The sequence below is a fragment of the Corvus moneduloides genome, chromosome 19, assembly GCF_009650955.1.
Source record: "Corvus moneduloides isolate bCorMon1 chromosome 19, bCorMon1.pri, whole genome shotgun sequence".
In the NCBI taxonomy this organism is placed as follows: domain Eukaryota; kingdom Metazoa; phylum Chordata; class Aves; order Passeriformes; family Corvidae; genus Corvus; species Corvus moneduloides.
This window is the reverse complement of record NC_045494.1, coordinates 4,258,523-4,274,165: the sequence shown is the minus strand read 5'-3', so window position 1 is coordinate 4,274,165 and position 15,643 is coordinate 4,258,523. Positions and strand designations below refer to the sequence as shown.

Here is a 15,643-nt window from a genome sequence, read left to right as displayed (position 1 = left end):
GAAAAAAGGTTTCAGTATTTGGAATTGATAATACATGTCTAGTGTAGTGTTTAGTCACCTACAAAATTACAGTGTTTTTACAAGATTGTAGATAAACTTAACTAAAGAAGCATTGTGTATTATACTTCACTATAGCAATGCAAATTAGTAATGCAAATTAAATTTAATCTGAAACTAGAAAAATACTTGAATACCTCTTAATCTTTTTCTGAGTGAATTAACTTTTCTTGAAAATCTTTTTCTCAAATTTTTCTTTGTCTTTTGTCTTAGATAAACAGAATATTAAGTCACAGGCTTTGTTGCATTTGCTTTATCATGGAAGAGGAACATTTTCGGTAGGACTGAAATGCTGTATTGTCTCTGTGCTGAGCTATGTGGGCAGCGTTTTTCTGGCACCACTTGGTGTCGGCGAGCTCTCTCAGAGCCTGTGCTGAGCACTCGCAGCGGCGCAGAGCTGCGCTGGGAGAGCGGGACTCACCTGCCCCGGCGGTACCGGTGCTTTGGTCGATGTCTGGGGCATGACTGCTGTTCTGTTATCCAGCAAGCTTTGTAAATTAATTTTTTTAGAGAAATGAGGTTGAGACAAACTTGGAGCTGCGGGGACGAGCCCTCCTGGGCACAAGCCACCTAGTAATGAACTTTCAGCGCAGGAACTTCTGACTCGTTGCGGGAAAGCTGACGCGGGCGGGGGACCGGGACAGGACGGGGTCGGCGGGCGGGTGCCCGCGGGGCGCGGGCCAAGCCAGGGCAGCCGCACCCCCCGAACCGCCTGTAGGAGGCGGCCCAGCAGCGCCTGCCCGGCCCAGCAGCGCCTGCCCGGCCCGGGGCGCGAGAGGGGACGGGGCGCCCCGGGCGCCGGGGCCGCTCCGGTTCCTCATTTCCAGGCGGGGCCGAGCCTCCAGCAGACTCCGCGTCGGGCACCGGGGGCGATGGACCGCGACCACAACAAGGCGCTGCTGCTGGAGCTGCAGAGGGCGGCCGGGACCGGTAACGATCGCTGCGCCGATTGCGGAAACCCAGGTAAGGGAGCTCCGCCGGGCGGGGCCCCGCGCCCCTCGGCCCCCGGACCGGCTTCCGAGCGAACAGCGGCGGTGACGAGGGGCCGGCCCCCCCTCAGGCTGTGGTGCTGTCTGGGTGCTGCTCGTCCCGGCCCGCCGCTGTGTCCGCTCGGTCCCTGCGGGGGGTCGGCCGCGCCCCTCGCTCCGTGTCGCTCAGGGCGGCAGCGGGACGGTCCCGGGGCGCTGCCCGCGCCGGGACACGGCTCTCGGGGAGCCCCGCGGGGCCAGGGGACCGCAGCAGGGGGCAGGAAACGGCCTCAGCACCGGGTGCTTCCCCGGGTTATTTGTGGACAGGGCATGAGGCTGCAGGTGGGAGGAGGAGGGTGCGTGGGGTGGATTTCCAGCTCGGGGAATGTCTCTGCGCAAGGGTTGGGGCAGAGAAAGGCACCAAGGAAAACCCGCCGGAGACCCCGCGCCGTGCTGGCGCCAGTGAGCGTTCGGGTGGGTCAGTCGGGAGCCAGCAGGAGCTGAAGAAGGCGTCAAGTAGCTTCTGCTTAGTGTGACAGGGAGAAGTGGACGGTGGCACAATCCAAGGAAATGGTCTTGCCCAGAGCAGTCAATGCCTATAGGGATGCACTTGTCAAAGCTGTTTCAGGGGATGTAGCAGCAGGCAAGAGCACGAGCCTTCACGGGCAGCGGACAGAGTCCTCGCTGTAGATGGCTGTATTCTGTTGTACTCTCTGTAGTGCACACTTTCGGCACCTTCCTTCCCTTGTTAATTCAGCAACAGCAGCTTTTCATGCAGACCTAATAATTAGCTGAGCTTTTCCATCACCACTCACCTGTCTGCACAGTCACATTAATTTTAAAGCAAATAGTCAGTAAAAGAATGTACAAATGCAGGGGCCATCGTTCACTGGGGAAAGCAGTTGTCGTTCCCCTGAACACAGTGAAGTGACAGCCGTAAACAGTGGGGTGGGGTTCGAGGTATTTATAAGGTATGAAGCCTGGGCTGTGCATCAGATGTGGTTTTTCACCCTTGCCAGTGGCTGTACCTTTTCCTGTGTATTAATTAATTCTTTGTGGTTTTATCCAGATCCAGAGTGGGCTTCTTACAAACTTGGAATATTCATTTGTTTGAATTGCTCTGGAATTCATCGCAATCTTCCTGAAATCAGCAGAGTCAAATCCCTTCGCCTTGACTTTTGGGAGAGCAATTTAATAGAGGTACAGAGGAAAAAGCAGTAATTCTCCACATTTCATAACCTCCTCTGCCATGTAATTCCTGTGCCATCCACCATGGACAGAGCAACAGAGCTACACAGAGCCAAGTTAACTCCATGGGTAACTTCAGGGGTTTTTTTATGACCTGCTCAGTCAAATTACACTGATAGGTGACCATGTTCCTAACTGTCTGTGATGTGTATTTTTATATACACAGTAACTTCTCACTGTGGTTTAGAAGCTCACAGGTATTTCCAGGTAGTATGTTCAATTCAGAAAGCAACATACTCTTCTTAAATATTGGTTCAGCCTCTCATTGTTCAGTTGAACTGTGTTAATAATACATTCACAGTTAATATCTGGGAGGAGATGAAGGAATAGGGAGACCATAAATTTTCTCCTAATTTTCTTTTGTTCTTTTCATCAACAACCACAGTTTTGTATTTCTTCACACATGATTCAGAACTGTAAATACTGAAAAAGGTGCATCCACCTAAAAATAGCAAACTATAATGCTAAAGGGAATTTATAAATGTATATAAGTACACGCTGAGTTATGGTGAGACTCAGCAAAAGTGCAGTGCTTCCTTCGATACACATCTCATTTTATGTTCTTGACATGGTGTTGATTTATAGTGGCACACCTAACTGTAGTTTATTTTGTATTTCAGTTTATGAAGAATCATGGGAATCTCTGGGCCAAAGCTAAATATGAGGCGAAGGTGCCTCCATACTATTACATCCCCAAGTCCTGTGACTGCTTGTAAGTTGATGGTGTATTCACTGCTGCAGACCTTTACATCTGCTTCCCTTACAGGTCTCCCTGGCTGGCTGGTGAAACTAGAGTAGAGACAGATTAGCTTTATCCATGTTTTCCTCTTTCAGGGTTTTAAGAGAGCAGTGGATTAGAGCTAAATATGAACGTGGGGAATTTCTTGACACCCAAGTCTGCCAAGATCCTTGTTCTGCAGGTAAAAGGATTGTCAGGGAGGTCTCAGCCTCAAGGCCAACAGCACAATATTCTGTTTGCAGCTTTGGAGATCTCTGAGGTTGGCTTGTCACATTTGAGCTGCTGGATGTGCAGTCACTGCATTGAGTCTAGCTTTGAGAAGGAACTCTAAGAAAAGGCACTTACATGAGTGCATGGGTATATTCAGATCTTACCATTCTCTAGTTCTCCACTGATTTTTTCTTATGAGGTGAAAATTCTCAGATGGAGAAGAGACTTGAAACTGTGCCACATCACCCTTAGCTAAACAGTCCCGCCCTTGTGCTATCGTTCCCTGACAATTATCTGTCTGGTCTGCAGGCAGCCGTGAAGGATGCCTCTGGAAACTTCGGAAAGGACGCAGACAGTTCCAGAAGAGGCAATTTCTCCTATCAGCAAGGGAAGGGGTGATGAAGTACTTCACCAAAGAAGTGAGTTCCTCAGCCAGAGCTGGCCATAGATAGCAGGTCAACACCTACCCTCAGAACTTGCTCTTTGTGGGCAAAACCCAGAACAAGTAGCTTTGTCTCTAGTTTTGCAGCCAGCCTATGCTTAGAGGAGTCCATGTTTCCCCATTAACATATGTGGTATATTGGACAATTTTGGATGTAGCTCTTTTCCTCATCCTTTATCTCAACCCTGCAGCCTCCTTTTGCTTAGTGAACAAAGGAAATGGATACTGGCAGTTGAATAGCAAGACAAAGAAGAGATCCGCTGGTGGTTGTTACCTCTTACATTACCAAAATATCTTCTCATCAGCTCCTGCAGCAGGGTCCTCAACATGTCTCCTTTCTGTGAGATACTGTAGCTAATTGTTCTCTAACTACAGGGCTGGAGATAGATCTATACCTTGCCGTGCAGACCCAGCCCTCTTAAATAGTGACCCAGCATTTGTCAAGGAATCTTTGTAAGTGGTTTTATGTTGCATGTAATTAAGGCTTTATGTTTCAGGTATATCCAATATTCAGATACTTTAGGATGTCTGCTTTCTCTTCAGTAGGGATCTACATCTCATACCACTGATCTGTCCTGCAGGACATTCCCTGAGAGCACTTTAATACAGTGATGCTTTTATTTCACAGTCCAAAGGTCCAAAAGCCGTTATCAGCGTTGAATCTCTGAATGCAATGTTCCAGGTGGACAAAATAGGACACATTCATGGGCTGCAGATCACATACACCACAGATGGTCAAACAAGGAACCTTTTTGTTTATCACGAAAGTGGAAAGGTGAATATCATGGAGATTCTGGAGTAAGCAGAATCAAGATGCTTAGATGTTTGATCCGTATTTTGGAAGAGTTACTGTGTCCACAAGATCTGGTTTTATTTGGCATCACTAAGACTTGTAGAATATAGGAAGTTGCAGAATTTGATACTCCTAACAGTAGCATCTTGCTCCTTTTCTGTTGGGGCATATATTCAATCTCACCCTTTGGATACTCTTAAGTGGTGCATGGATGTAAACCTCTGTAAGGTAACTGCCTCTGGTTTTACACAATTTCATGGTTAAATTCTTGACATGCATAGAGAGTATTGTTCTATATTATTTCCAAGCCAATAATGTAATTTTAAAAAATATCTCTGTAGATATTGTTAGACTTCTGTTTCTTCCTTCAACAGAGTTCTCATGTCTTTCCAGGTGCAGAGGTTTTTAAACAACCCATAACTGAATCAACTGAAAAAGCCTGTAAAAGTGTATACAAACTTGGGTGATTGTCCATGCTGAGCATGTCTAGGACCTCCCAGGAGGGCCATTCTTAAATTCTTTTCAAGGGTCAGTGTTTTTCAGGTGTCTGGGACAAATCACTGACTCTCTCTGCCCCTTGGGGAGAAAGTACCTCTTTACAAAGAGGTCACAAGGAAGGAGAAGGGCATTTTGGAGAAGCAGTGCTCTTACGCTTCTTGTTAATTTTTGTATTTGTGTTTGCTGTTTTCCCAGGAGATTGTTGACTGGTTCAATGCTATTCGGGCTGCACGTTACCATTATCTCAGAACAACCTTCCCAAATGTCCCTGAGGCCGAGGTGAGAACTGAACAGGGCTTGAAGCAGTCTAGGCAAACATATCATGGGAAAACATTTTCTCACTACTGAGAGTCAGGTGCTCAAAAAGCAGCACTTGGGTCCAGGGAATGGACAGAAGAGGTAGAAGGAAAGGCCACACTGAATAACAGGCAAAAACTTAGTCAGCATTTAAGGCCTAAAAGTCTCCATGTGATCCTTATAAAGTGTAATCTGTGAAAAATGTTATGTTCCTTCTTACTTCAGACTTCCTTTTACCGAGCAGCCAAAAAAACCCCAGACCCCAAAAGCCGCAATTGATGGTGATTAACTTTGACAGAAACAGAACAGAAGTGCAATCTTGGATGAGGCAACCTGTCCTGGTTTCAGTTGGGACAGACACAGACTTTTTTGTGTTTGTGTTCTCCTAGCTCATACCCAGGATCACAAGAAATTTTGTCAGAGAAGGCTATATGAAGAAAACAGGACCAAAAGTAAGTGCATGCTTGGCATTACACAAACAGGATCATTCCAGATAGAGAATATTTAGTAGTTCAATGATGCTGACTCATAAAAGATTTGCTCAGTGACTCTCTGCTTCCTGGATTGATAGAAGACATTATATTCAAGCCTGTCATGCTCTTTGGGATCATGTTTTATTTTGTGTGGAAAATAAGATCGGGAAGAAGAATCCTTGAAGAGTAAGCAAGATGGATTAGCTGTTAATGGACATGCAAAGTGCTGTTACACAACCCCACATGGATTGCTGTATCTGCTAACTGCAGCTCCTGCCACAGCAGAACATTCCGTGCTGACCCCTCCTACTTCTCTGTTTCACTTAAGAGTCAGTTGCACTTAAGTCACATCTACTTAAAGCAGCAAAGTGTCGTTTGAGCAAATTTCTCTACAGTGAAGCCAATCGGTTGGTTTGTTTTATTGTAGGAAGTGTTTGGGCCAGTACTCTGGGAACAGAAGAGTGAGGTTTTTGACACTGCTGAAGGAGGAGATAAAGATCTGAGGTCTTTTTTGAACACAGCCACTTCTGTGCCTTGCTCTCCTTTGAGTGAGCCATGAGCCAAGTCCCATTATAAAGTTCAGTGGTGCAATGCTGATATTGAATATGCTGGGTTTTGGCCCAGCTTGTGCCAGTGTTCCAGCACCTCTTCCTCAGGTACTTGCACAGAGCATGAAAGATTTTATATTTTTCTCCTGAGGCCTAAATTCTGCTTAAACTGAGGTGAGCCCTAGAAGAGGCCTCTTCAGTTCAGCATGGAGCAATTAATAGCTCAGGAATGGTCAGATAAGTGTAGCTGATGGAATTAGCACTTAAAAAAAACCAACTAGTATTGTACACCCAAAATTCTAGGGACAGCCTCCCTGATCAGATTGTTTTGGATTCATTGGAATTGATTGCACACTCTCTTCACTATCACCACTGGCTCAGGGGTTGTTCTGTGCAGTGCTTTCAATCCATTTCATGCAACTTCCTTAATCCTGTTAGTTTGATTACTTCCCTGCCCAAAGGATTGTCATTGAATGTAAATCTGTAGTTTGAGCCCAGGGAGAAGAGAGCTGAGGGCTGCACACAGCAGTCACTCACCTGTTACCAGTTACAGGGATGAAGGAAACTGAACTCCAGCTTCAAGTCATTTAATCAGTCCTGGCATTTGAATAGAACAAACTCCACTTTGAGACTTGGTCTTTAAAGAATTTCTACCATTTCCTCGCAGCAGAAGGAGGCCTTTAAGGTACGCTGGTTCTGCTTGGATTCTCAAGAAAGGAACCTGATATACTTTAAAAATCCACTGGTAAGAGGAGTGTTCTTTGTTCCACAGCCCCTTCATGAAGCAGGTGGGGAGGAAGGGTCTGTTCTCATCCACCTTTTCCAGTGGCTGTGCCAAACTGGAGTGGGCCCAGCCTCAAGAGCCCATCTCCCTTGCCAGTGGATGTCTCTGAAGCTGAGCTGGTTGGGAACTCTGGCCCATACAGAGGCTGTGAGGAAGATCCAAGTCTTTTAAAAGTAACTGCTACTGCCTGTGGTGTTCATGCCCCCTCTCCCCCAGCACTAGTGCCTCTGTGTCTGTAACCTTAGCCAAGATGCGCAATATTCCAGTATCAGGGGCTTGACAGCCCCAGTATCCGGCTTCCTAGCACAGCTTTAGCTATGGGAATGTCCTTCCCTGCCTCGTCTGAACACCCACCAACCAGCTCTGTAAGGGTGGGGCCCTGCCTCCTCTTTTTGAGAATGCCTGTGAGTGCAAAATACCCCTTTGTGTGTTCCCTGCTGCTGTCACCAGTCCATGTCATCAGTTCCCCTCCATGCCTCCCCCGATCCTGTTCTATGTCAAAGGATAGAGCACCGTCTGGTCTGCTGGAGCTCCACTGTCCACCGATTAATGGCTGTCTTCTGCTTCCTTCTCTCCAGGATGCATTTGCACAGGGCCAGGTTTTCATCGGAAGGAGGGATGAGGGATATGAAGTACGAGATGATTTGCCCGAGCGAGTCTGTGTGAAAAAGACAAAACCAGCGATCACTCTGGTCACACCAGTCAGAGAGTTTGTGTTTCTCTGTGAGAACGACAGGAAGCAGAGGGAGTGGATGGATGCCTTGAACGGAGTCATCACCCAGCTCTGATGTCCACAGGGAGGAGCAGTCAGGCTGCTACATTCCACCTGGCTGCAGCTTCTGGCCACACAGGGACAGGGTTGTTCTCAACAGAGTGGGGTGAATGTCTCTTATGGCACTACATTTCTGGCGCAATTGAAAAAATACAAGCCAGGTTTAAGTTGTGGAGGATACTGTAATGGAATCACTCCTCTAAAGGAATCACACAGATGCTCCTAGCACCTTGCTTTCAACAGTCTCTACTCTTTGGCTTTTATATGAGTGGCAAATCCAACATCCAGTGAATTTTTTCCATAGCACGACCCCACCCAGTGCCCCAGTGAACACATTGAGGGTACAGGATGAACATACGCTGACCTTTCTCACCTAAGAACAAATGAAGCTTAATGAGCTTGATTCGACTGAACACTGAAAGGCAGAAACAAGTTTTAAAAGTGTTTTCTTCAGTGACTTGCTTGAAAACACTCCATGAAGGAGGACTGGTGTTCAGTGTTGGAGGGGAGCCTTCTCATCAGGTACCACTGTGTGCAGGAACTGATGGAGACTTGCACTGGCTGACACAGAGCACTGTGTGTTTCCATGCCTCAAGACCAAATCTGAGATCTGGTTTTACCAAGCAGCGAATCATTCACACATTTAATTCTTCTTTCCAGATAGCCTTAGTTTGCAAATCAAGAGGAAGTCTTGTAGACCAAGTTTCTGGTGAGGCTTCCACCTTTTGCTGACAATTGCCAGTTGGTCTTGAGATACTCGAAATAGTTCTCTTTTGCAGAAATGAGAAGTGCCAGTACTTGCAGGAATTAGTGACACTAATGGTTCTTTCTCCCCACCCACCCCCCAATAGTGCAAAGGAATTGTTTTGAGTTGGATCATCATTCTGCTTTTCTCAGCCAGCTCATCATTCAGCTCTGAGCAATCTGCAGTAGTTTTACTTGTTGATACGCTCCCATGAGCTTCCCTGTGTTCCAAGCTCTCTCCCCACACAACCCTATTCATTCTAGCTCTTCAGCAATTCTGTTGAAGAGCCTAATCCTGCAGCTCCTGAAATCAACAGAAAGCAGCTTTTGACTTGTACGAGGAACAATGTCATTCTTCATTTGTTGTTATTTTGAGATGACCTGAGTAGCTCGGGATGACCTCAGAACAGTTCAGTCCTTCCAGCAGCCTGACCTTCAGTCAGACAGGATCTGCATTGTGCTGTGCTGTGCAACTTCTCTCCCGGCTGGCTCAGCAGACTGCCCATGTCAGCATCTCTTACTATTACAAAATCGGGAAATTCACGGTGGAAACGAAATAGTGGAGATAACGGAGACTTTTTTGAACATTCAATAAAAGTCAAGGCCGAGCCTTGGACAGTTCTGCGTCACGGTCCATTTCCACCGGCAACCCAAATCCGGAGACCAAGGCACGTGAGAAGAGCTGAGCGGAACAGAGCGGGGCAGAACAGGCGCGGCCCGGGGCGTTCTCGGCACCGGAGGAGGCGCCCGGGGAAATCGAAACTCTCCGGCCGCTCCGCTCCGCCCCGGGCTGGGCCATGGCCGCCGTCATCGAGTTCGAGCGGCTCCAGCGCGTCCTGGAGCTGCAGTGCTCCTGCTGCCTGCAGTTCTTCGCGGAGCCGGTGCGGCTCACGGGCTGCGGCCACAGCTTCTGCCGGGGTTGCATCCTCCGGTACTGCGCGGGGCGGCCCCGCGCCGCCTGCCCGCTCTGCCGGCGCAGATTCGAGCTCCGCCACCTGCGGCCCAACCGCGAACTGGCCGCGCTGCTCAGCCTCATCCCGCGGGAGACGAAGGAAAAGTTGGAAACACAGGATGGGGCGGAACCCTATGGAGCTGCTGCCTGCAACGACCAGAGCTCGGTGGGGCGGGGACCTGGGGACAAGGTACGGCCGGAGGCAGCCCGGGGTTCCATCCCCGACATCCCAGAGCTCCATCCCCCGACACCCGGGAGCTTCACCCCCCGACATCCCGGGGCTCTATCCCGCCACAGCTCGGGGCTCCTCCCCGCGACACCCCGGGACATTCCGGGGTGACATCCCGAGGCGATATCCCCTGACTCCCAGGGACTCCTGCCCGCGACATTGTGGGACAGCACCCAGCGGCACCCTCGGGACAGCCCGGGTTCCCATCCCATGGCATCTTCAGTGTAGCCCGGGGTTCCATCCCACGGCACCGTAACACATTGAGCAGATGGGTTCAGCTAATGCAGTGTTTGGGGCTCATTGGTAATGTCTGATGCATTGAGAGCTGCATAGCTGAATTAGAAGAACTAATACCTGTACATATTCAGCTGACTTAAAATAGTAATAAGTGACGACTTTGTGCTGGATGTTACGTATTGCATCAGCATTGCATTGGAGACTGGTGACACGTAACATTATTAGACAATGCCACAGCTCCACCCAGCGTCATGGCACAAAATGGGACCGGTTCATGATCTAGGTCTGCTTAAAACGACTCCCAGAGGAGGAGATAAGAAAAATCTGTTTACCTTCATTATTTTAGCACATATGTATCTTCTTCAGTCAAGCTAAGAGCTGAAGCTCACAATTCTAGTTGAACATGTAATTAATCGGTGACTCTTGCATGTTGACTTCATTGTGATTACTCCTGCTCAGAATTGTGTCTTTTAGGCACCTCCTCAACCAGTCCAATGCTTAACTAATGTCAGTGATGTAGGGAATTTTATTATCCTGCTGCTTAACCTAGTCATGCTTTCTCTGAGGGTTATATAGATAAATAGTCCAATGTATCACTTTGAAGGAAGAAGAGATATGGGAGAGCTCCAAGCAAGAAGAAATAACGGCAGAGACCGTCCACCTTTTGAGGAAAGATCTCAATAAAACAAAGGTACACACTGTACATTCATCACCTGCAGTTACCTTCTGTTTCCCCTGTTCTGGACCCTCGGAGATGTGATTGACTGCAGGGTTGCCTTCCAACCCAGAGCAGGAATCTGCCTTTTTGTTTCCTTCTTTTCTGTCACAATTCTAGTTTTACTGATGAGAATGAATATATGGCATCAGCTGCACTAATTTGTGTCTTGGCTGGCACAAAGGCTACTGGAGTTGTGCATGGTTGCATTTTTCTGCTTATTCCAGGAGTAGCCTGAATGTTTCTGGTACACTCAGATGCAAATTACAAATCATAAGAGGGAATATTGATCTTTCTGCGTTGTCAAGCAGAGTCCACTGGCCATAAAATAGTCATGATCCTTACCATGCCCCAAATCTCATTGCAGGTAATGCAGGATAGTGTCAAATATATTTTATTCCTTTGAATAAAGTCTTCTGGTCTGCAGGGGTCAGTCAAAGATTATGTTAGATGGGGCAGTAGGCTTCTCGTATTGCATACATCTTTCCTAACCACACAATGAACTCCATATTTTCTGCCTTTCAGGAATATACATCTCAGATCAAAAGCCAGATTACTAAAGATTTCTGTTGCATGAAGGAATATGTTGAAAGACAGGAGAGAAACACACTGATGTTCATTGAACAGGAGCAAAAAGCTGCTCAGCATAAAATTGAAGAGACTATTCACCAGCTCACAGACATCAAAGGCCAAACTGTAAGTGATGAAATGAAGTGGCAGGGCAGAATATGAATAGAAACTCTCAAGCTCAATGTCTGGGATAGCTGAATATGTACAGAGCGCCTTTGAGGTCCCCACTGCACTATTCTCATGGAGACAATGGTGCCAATCCATGGACATTGCTGTTAGCAGGGAGAGTTTGGAGTGAGAAATTCAGAGGAAGAGAAGTACTAAAAGAGGCACAGGCTGGGGATGCAATTCAGAACTAAATTTTTTTCCAAGGATATTGGTGAACTGGAATGAAGTGGGAACTGCACTACTGAAATCCAGTCCTCAGTCAAATCTAAAGTCAAGATCCTTCATGATCTTCTTATTTTCCAGAATTTGTATATACACATAGGGATGCAAGTTAAAGAACTCACAGAGTTATTAAATATTGTGTAACAACTTTCTCGGGGAAAACATATCAAGGGCCCTCAAAAGAGGCAGTTAAATCACTTCAGATTCTGTAGAGCCCATTTTGATGTTGAAAACAACAGTGCCAAGTGATATAAGTAAGCCAGCAGGAATTTAGAGTGCGGCTCACTGGGTGTGGCAGTGCCATGAGACAGAATTGGACTTCCAGGATGCAGGCACAGGTGCCCACATTGGAATTCACCTGATCCAGCGTCCCGTTACAGGCAGTGAGGAGGAATGGGCACTTTCAGAGTTATCTGCCTACTTGAGATATCCACCTGCAAAGAAGATTAATCCAGCCTCCAAAAGGCTGTTTCCTCCTACAGACTGTACACACAGACTAAGAGAACAACTTCAGATGTAGATTCCCACAATTTCTAAATTTAGGCAAACTAGGTTTGCCCTTTCCTCACACGCATACATTTTGAAACTTTTGGTTTGGGTTTTAGAACAAGAAGAAAGTTTAAAAAGAGTAAGTTTGTGTATTCATATGAATGAAATATGAAAATTGTAATATATATATATATGAAAGAAAAATTAGTTGCATTCTCAGTTTTCTTAGGGAAAACACAGTTTTAAAATTTTTTTAATAAGAATATCCTTCCCTATTTTCTGTAAGATTTCAGGTTGGTTTGCTCAGGTAGCTATCCTATAAAGGAAGCTTTTGATGCAAAGAATAAGATTCTTGGAGAGATCACTGCTCTTTTTCCACTCGGACTTTACATTATAATCTGATCTGCGAGATGAAATAACTGCTATTGTTTACATCTTTCCCTTGATCCTTTTGTCATTATCAGAGTAAGTTACCTGAGAGGCAGAGGTACAAAGGCTCACCTTCAACAATTAATAAAATTACACTTGATGAGAAGCTTAATGTTGTCAGAAGTGCTGTAGAAGATCTTAAGAGAAAGTTGGAAATTTTACTCTTTGAGAATTATGCTCAGCAGCTCCCATCAGGTGAGTTTTCCTTATTTTGAAATCTTTTTCTTAGAGGCAGTGGATCTAGCAAATAGAGTAAAAAATTACTTTGTGCTTATGAAATGCATGTGCAAATAAAACAAGAAACATATGATAGCAAAAAAATAAAGAACACTGTAAAAGTTTTTAAGACAGAAACTGCTTTTTCTGCATAGAATGCTCCAACTGCTTTACCCGTCTCACTCCTCTGACAGCTCCCGTCTGACCACAGCAGCATACAGTGTTTTGTTAATTTTGGGTAAAAATGTTTGCTTATTCGTCCTTTGTAATTTATACAATCAAAAAAAAGCAAGTCCTTGTTTTGTACTTGAACCAGTAGCTGGGTTTATTTAAGGTGTGTTTTCCTTTAGAAGCTTAAATACTTCCCATGTACATTTTGAAGAAATGCCTTAACACTTCACTTATTTTTGTATTTAGTGCAGCCTCCAGACTCATATCAGGAGCCAAGTGTCTGCTCATCATCTCCAGAGTCTGCAACTGAAAGTCCTGAACCAACCATTTCCAGGCAGTTTTCTCAGTGTAAGTATCCAGGCCAGCAGGACTCTTAACAACATCCAGGTCACTCTGAGACTGGATTTGCTGAAGAAAACTGTCCTTGCCAACATCAGCAGGCAATGTGGCTGTTTACTGAAGCATGGAAACACAATGGAGTTGCCATGAATGAATCAGTTACTGACACATAATGTAACACTGTACCTGACTGCAGATGCAAGATAAAAAAAGATAAGAAACCTGTTTCATGGAGGTGTGTAAGCTGTGTGGCAGCTTGTGCTGGCTACAGTGTGAGCTGGTGTACAGGCAGTTACTGCACCTCACTGATCTTTGCTGTTGTTACTTGAGTTCTGCATCATTTTGACAGAAACATTTTTACAGTCAACACACCGTACTACAGCTGTAGCTTAACACAGAAAACAAATGTTTTTACTGATAAAGTATGTAAGAACTTGTCTCAGTGAACAGATGACTGTAAGCTTTATTAAGGTGAGCATCCCATTTATTATTGACAAAAAGGTAATTTAAAAAAAAATATTGTGGCTAGGAATAAAATCCATCTTGTAGGGTGCAAGGTACTTTCACCTTCCCACTGGAGTGCATATGAGTCTGTCATGGATATTTACACAGTTGTGCCTGTTATATGTTTCAGTATGCCCAGGATACAGTCGATAGTGCTTGGTTGAGGATTCTTGAACTTTGATTCAGGTTTATTGTATGATCATTTGTTTTCATTTCTGTTCTGGAGCAGGAATGCACCTGTTTTCTTGTTGCCTGCAGGTGAGAATATTTTCCTTTCTGTCTTCCAGGGGCAGATGATGTGACTTTTGACCCCACAAGAGTACACAAGCACTTGGCACTCACAGCCCAGAACAGGAGAGTGATGGTTTCCAGCCACCTGACCAGTTATGAACATTCACCCAAAAGATTCTGCATCAGCCAAGTGATGTGTTCACAGGGCTTCTCTACTGGGTGCCACTACTGGGAAGTAATTACCAAGGACAGTGATGGATGGGCTGTTGGAGTTGCTCACGAAATGATTGGTAAAAGGGACAAACTGGGAAGAACTGAGCATTCCTGGTGTGTAGAATGGCTGGGTGCTAAAAAACAGCTGTCAGCATGGCATAAGGATCAAGAAACATTATTACACAAGGATAAACCACTGAAGGTTGGAGTTTTCCTGGAGCTACGAAAGAAGACCGTGTCATTTTACTCAATCGCTGACAAAGAAATGCTTTTGCACACCTTTGAAATTATTACCTCAAATCCTCTCTACCCTGCTTTCTGGCTGTACAGTCTAGAAGGAAATGGATCTTTAACTATAAGTCAGCCAAACAGGAGATAAAGCCTGTTGAGAACAGGGACAATTTTGCCAATGACTGCAGAGTTTCTATAAAAGCCTCAGTGTTTTACATAGGAATGTACCAAGGAATGAATGCATAGCTACCCAGGCTTTCCTGGGAATCAGCAACTGATACTTCTGTCTGCTGTGCTCTGGTCTAGCCATACTGCATTGAAGTGATTCCAGCCTATGCTAAAGGCAGTAACCACCCCTGTGGGAGTCAGGTGGATTTCTCAAGCAGCTTTAAGTAGTCCCAGGATATTCATAGGAAAGAAAGTACTAAGGAAGCTCTAATGTTGGGAATGGACCTCATTTCTCCTACATTGATATAAAAAATACAGGAGAACAGATGATGCCATTACTTTCTGTCAAGTGAGGTTTTTTTTAGACAGATCTGATTGATTAAAGAATGCTCAGAGGGTAAGAATGTTAGTGATTTTAGGTATGAAAATCTTTCCCTTTAGGGTAGGCATTAACTAGGAAATAGGCTTTGTATTTGAGGACCTGGCACTTCAGGGAGGTGTCGCAGAAGAACATAATCTCACTGGAGCCATATATTAGTATTGCCCAAAGGGTTGTCAATCCTGGTGGTGGTGTGACCATGGGAATGGTTGTGGAAGCAGATGTTCAGGTGTGTTTATAGCAGCTAATAAATCATGTGGTCACTACTGCTCTTTTAAAGGGCCTGCAAACAGGACTGTGTCATGGCAAGGACCATCTGGTCTTGTCAGGGAGCCTGAGACAAAGCAAGAGGTTCTCAGTTGCCTGTGGGGGGGTGAAGGGACCAGAGCTGAGGTCCTACAAAACCTATGGACAGCTTGATTTCTGAGAGATCCGCTGCTTCATGCAGGCAAACTGAAAACAGCATTCACAAGAAGCAAAAGCTTTTTCAGGAAGACTGTGGAATTCCAGAGTTAACAAAATAAATAGTTTATTTTGAATAAAAGTGCGATTCAGCTATCTCATTTAGTGGAATGGAGCTCCTTGGCTTTTAAGGTCATTGACAGAA

General features: G+C 45.7%; 2 protein-coding genes across 6 annotated transcripts; both read left to right on the top strand.

Moving 5' to 3' along the window:
• Nucleotides 1–792: 792 nt before the first annotated feature.
• ADAP2 (ArfGAP with dual PH domains 2) lies at nucleotides 793–7,993 on the top strand. Of its 5 annotated transcripts, none has more exons than XM_032129294.1 (10): nucleotides 793–1,020; nucleotides 2,095–2,225; nucleotides 2,894–2,985; nucleotides 3,108–3,193; nucleotides 3,532–3,641; nucleotides 4,293–4,439; nucleotides 5,151–5,234; nucleotides 5,642–5,704; nucleotides 6,941–7,018; nucleotides 7,636–7,993. In XM_032129294.1, exons 1-10 carry the CDS (start codon nucleotides 930–932, stop codon nucleotides 7,843–7,845), a joined length of 1,092 nt encoding a protein of 363 aa, XP_031985185.1. In that variant the 5' UTR covers nucleotides 793–929; the 3' UTR covers nucleotides 7,846–7,993. The 5 variants fall into 5 exon arrangements, with proteins under 5 accessions (XP_031985185.1, XP_031985181.1, XP_031985182.1 ...); XM_032129290.1 differs by having other exon boundaries at nucleotides 829–1,020; nucleotides 6,941–7,230; nucleotides 7,636–7,840; XM_032129291.1 differs by lacking the exon at nucleotides 5,642–5,704 and having other exon boundaries at nucleotides 829–1,020.
• Nucleotides 7,994–8,093: 100 nt separating this feature from the next.
• Nucleotides 8,094–15,580, top strand: RNF135 (ring finger protein 135). The gene is made up of 6 exons (XM_032129289.1): nucleotides 8,094–9,715; nucleotides 10,596–10,682; nucleotides 11,232–11,402; nucleotides 12,620–12,779; nucleotides 13,218–13,319; nucleotides 14,102–15,580. Exons 1-6 carry the CDS (start codon nucleotides 9,371–9,373, stop codon nucleotides 14,635–14,637), a joined length of 1,401 nt encoding a protein of 466 aa, XP_031985180.1. The 5' UTR covers nucleotides 8,094–9,370; the 3' UTR covers nucleotides 14,638–15,580.
• Nucleotides 15,581–15,643: the final 63 nt, after the last annotated feature.

Coding starts and splice junctions, on each gene's coding strand:
- ADAP2 (XM_032129294.1), top strand. CDS start 930: ATGGACCGCGACCACAACAAGGCGCTGCTGCTGGAGCTGCAGAGGGCG. Junction 2,986..3,107: donor CCCAAGTCCTGTGACTGCTT/GTAAGTTGATGG, acceptor TTCCTCTTTCAG/GGTTTTAAGAGAGCAGTGGA. Junction 5,235..5,641: donor CAAATGTCCCTGAGGCCGAG/GTGAGAACTGAA, acceptor GTGTTCTCCTAG/CTCATACCCAGGATCACAAG.
- RNF135 (XM_032129289.1), top strand. CDS start 9,371: ATGGCCGCCGTCATCGAGTTCGAGCGGCTCCAGCGCGTCCTGGAGCTG. Junction 9,716..10,595: donor GGCGGGGACCTGGGGACAAG/GTACGGCCGGAG, acceptor ATCACTTTGAAG/GAAGAAGAGATATGGGAGAG. Junction 12,780..13,217: donor TGCTCAGCAGCTCCCATCAG/GTGAGTTTTCCT, acceptor TTTTGTATTTAG/TGCAGCCTCCAGACTCATAT.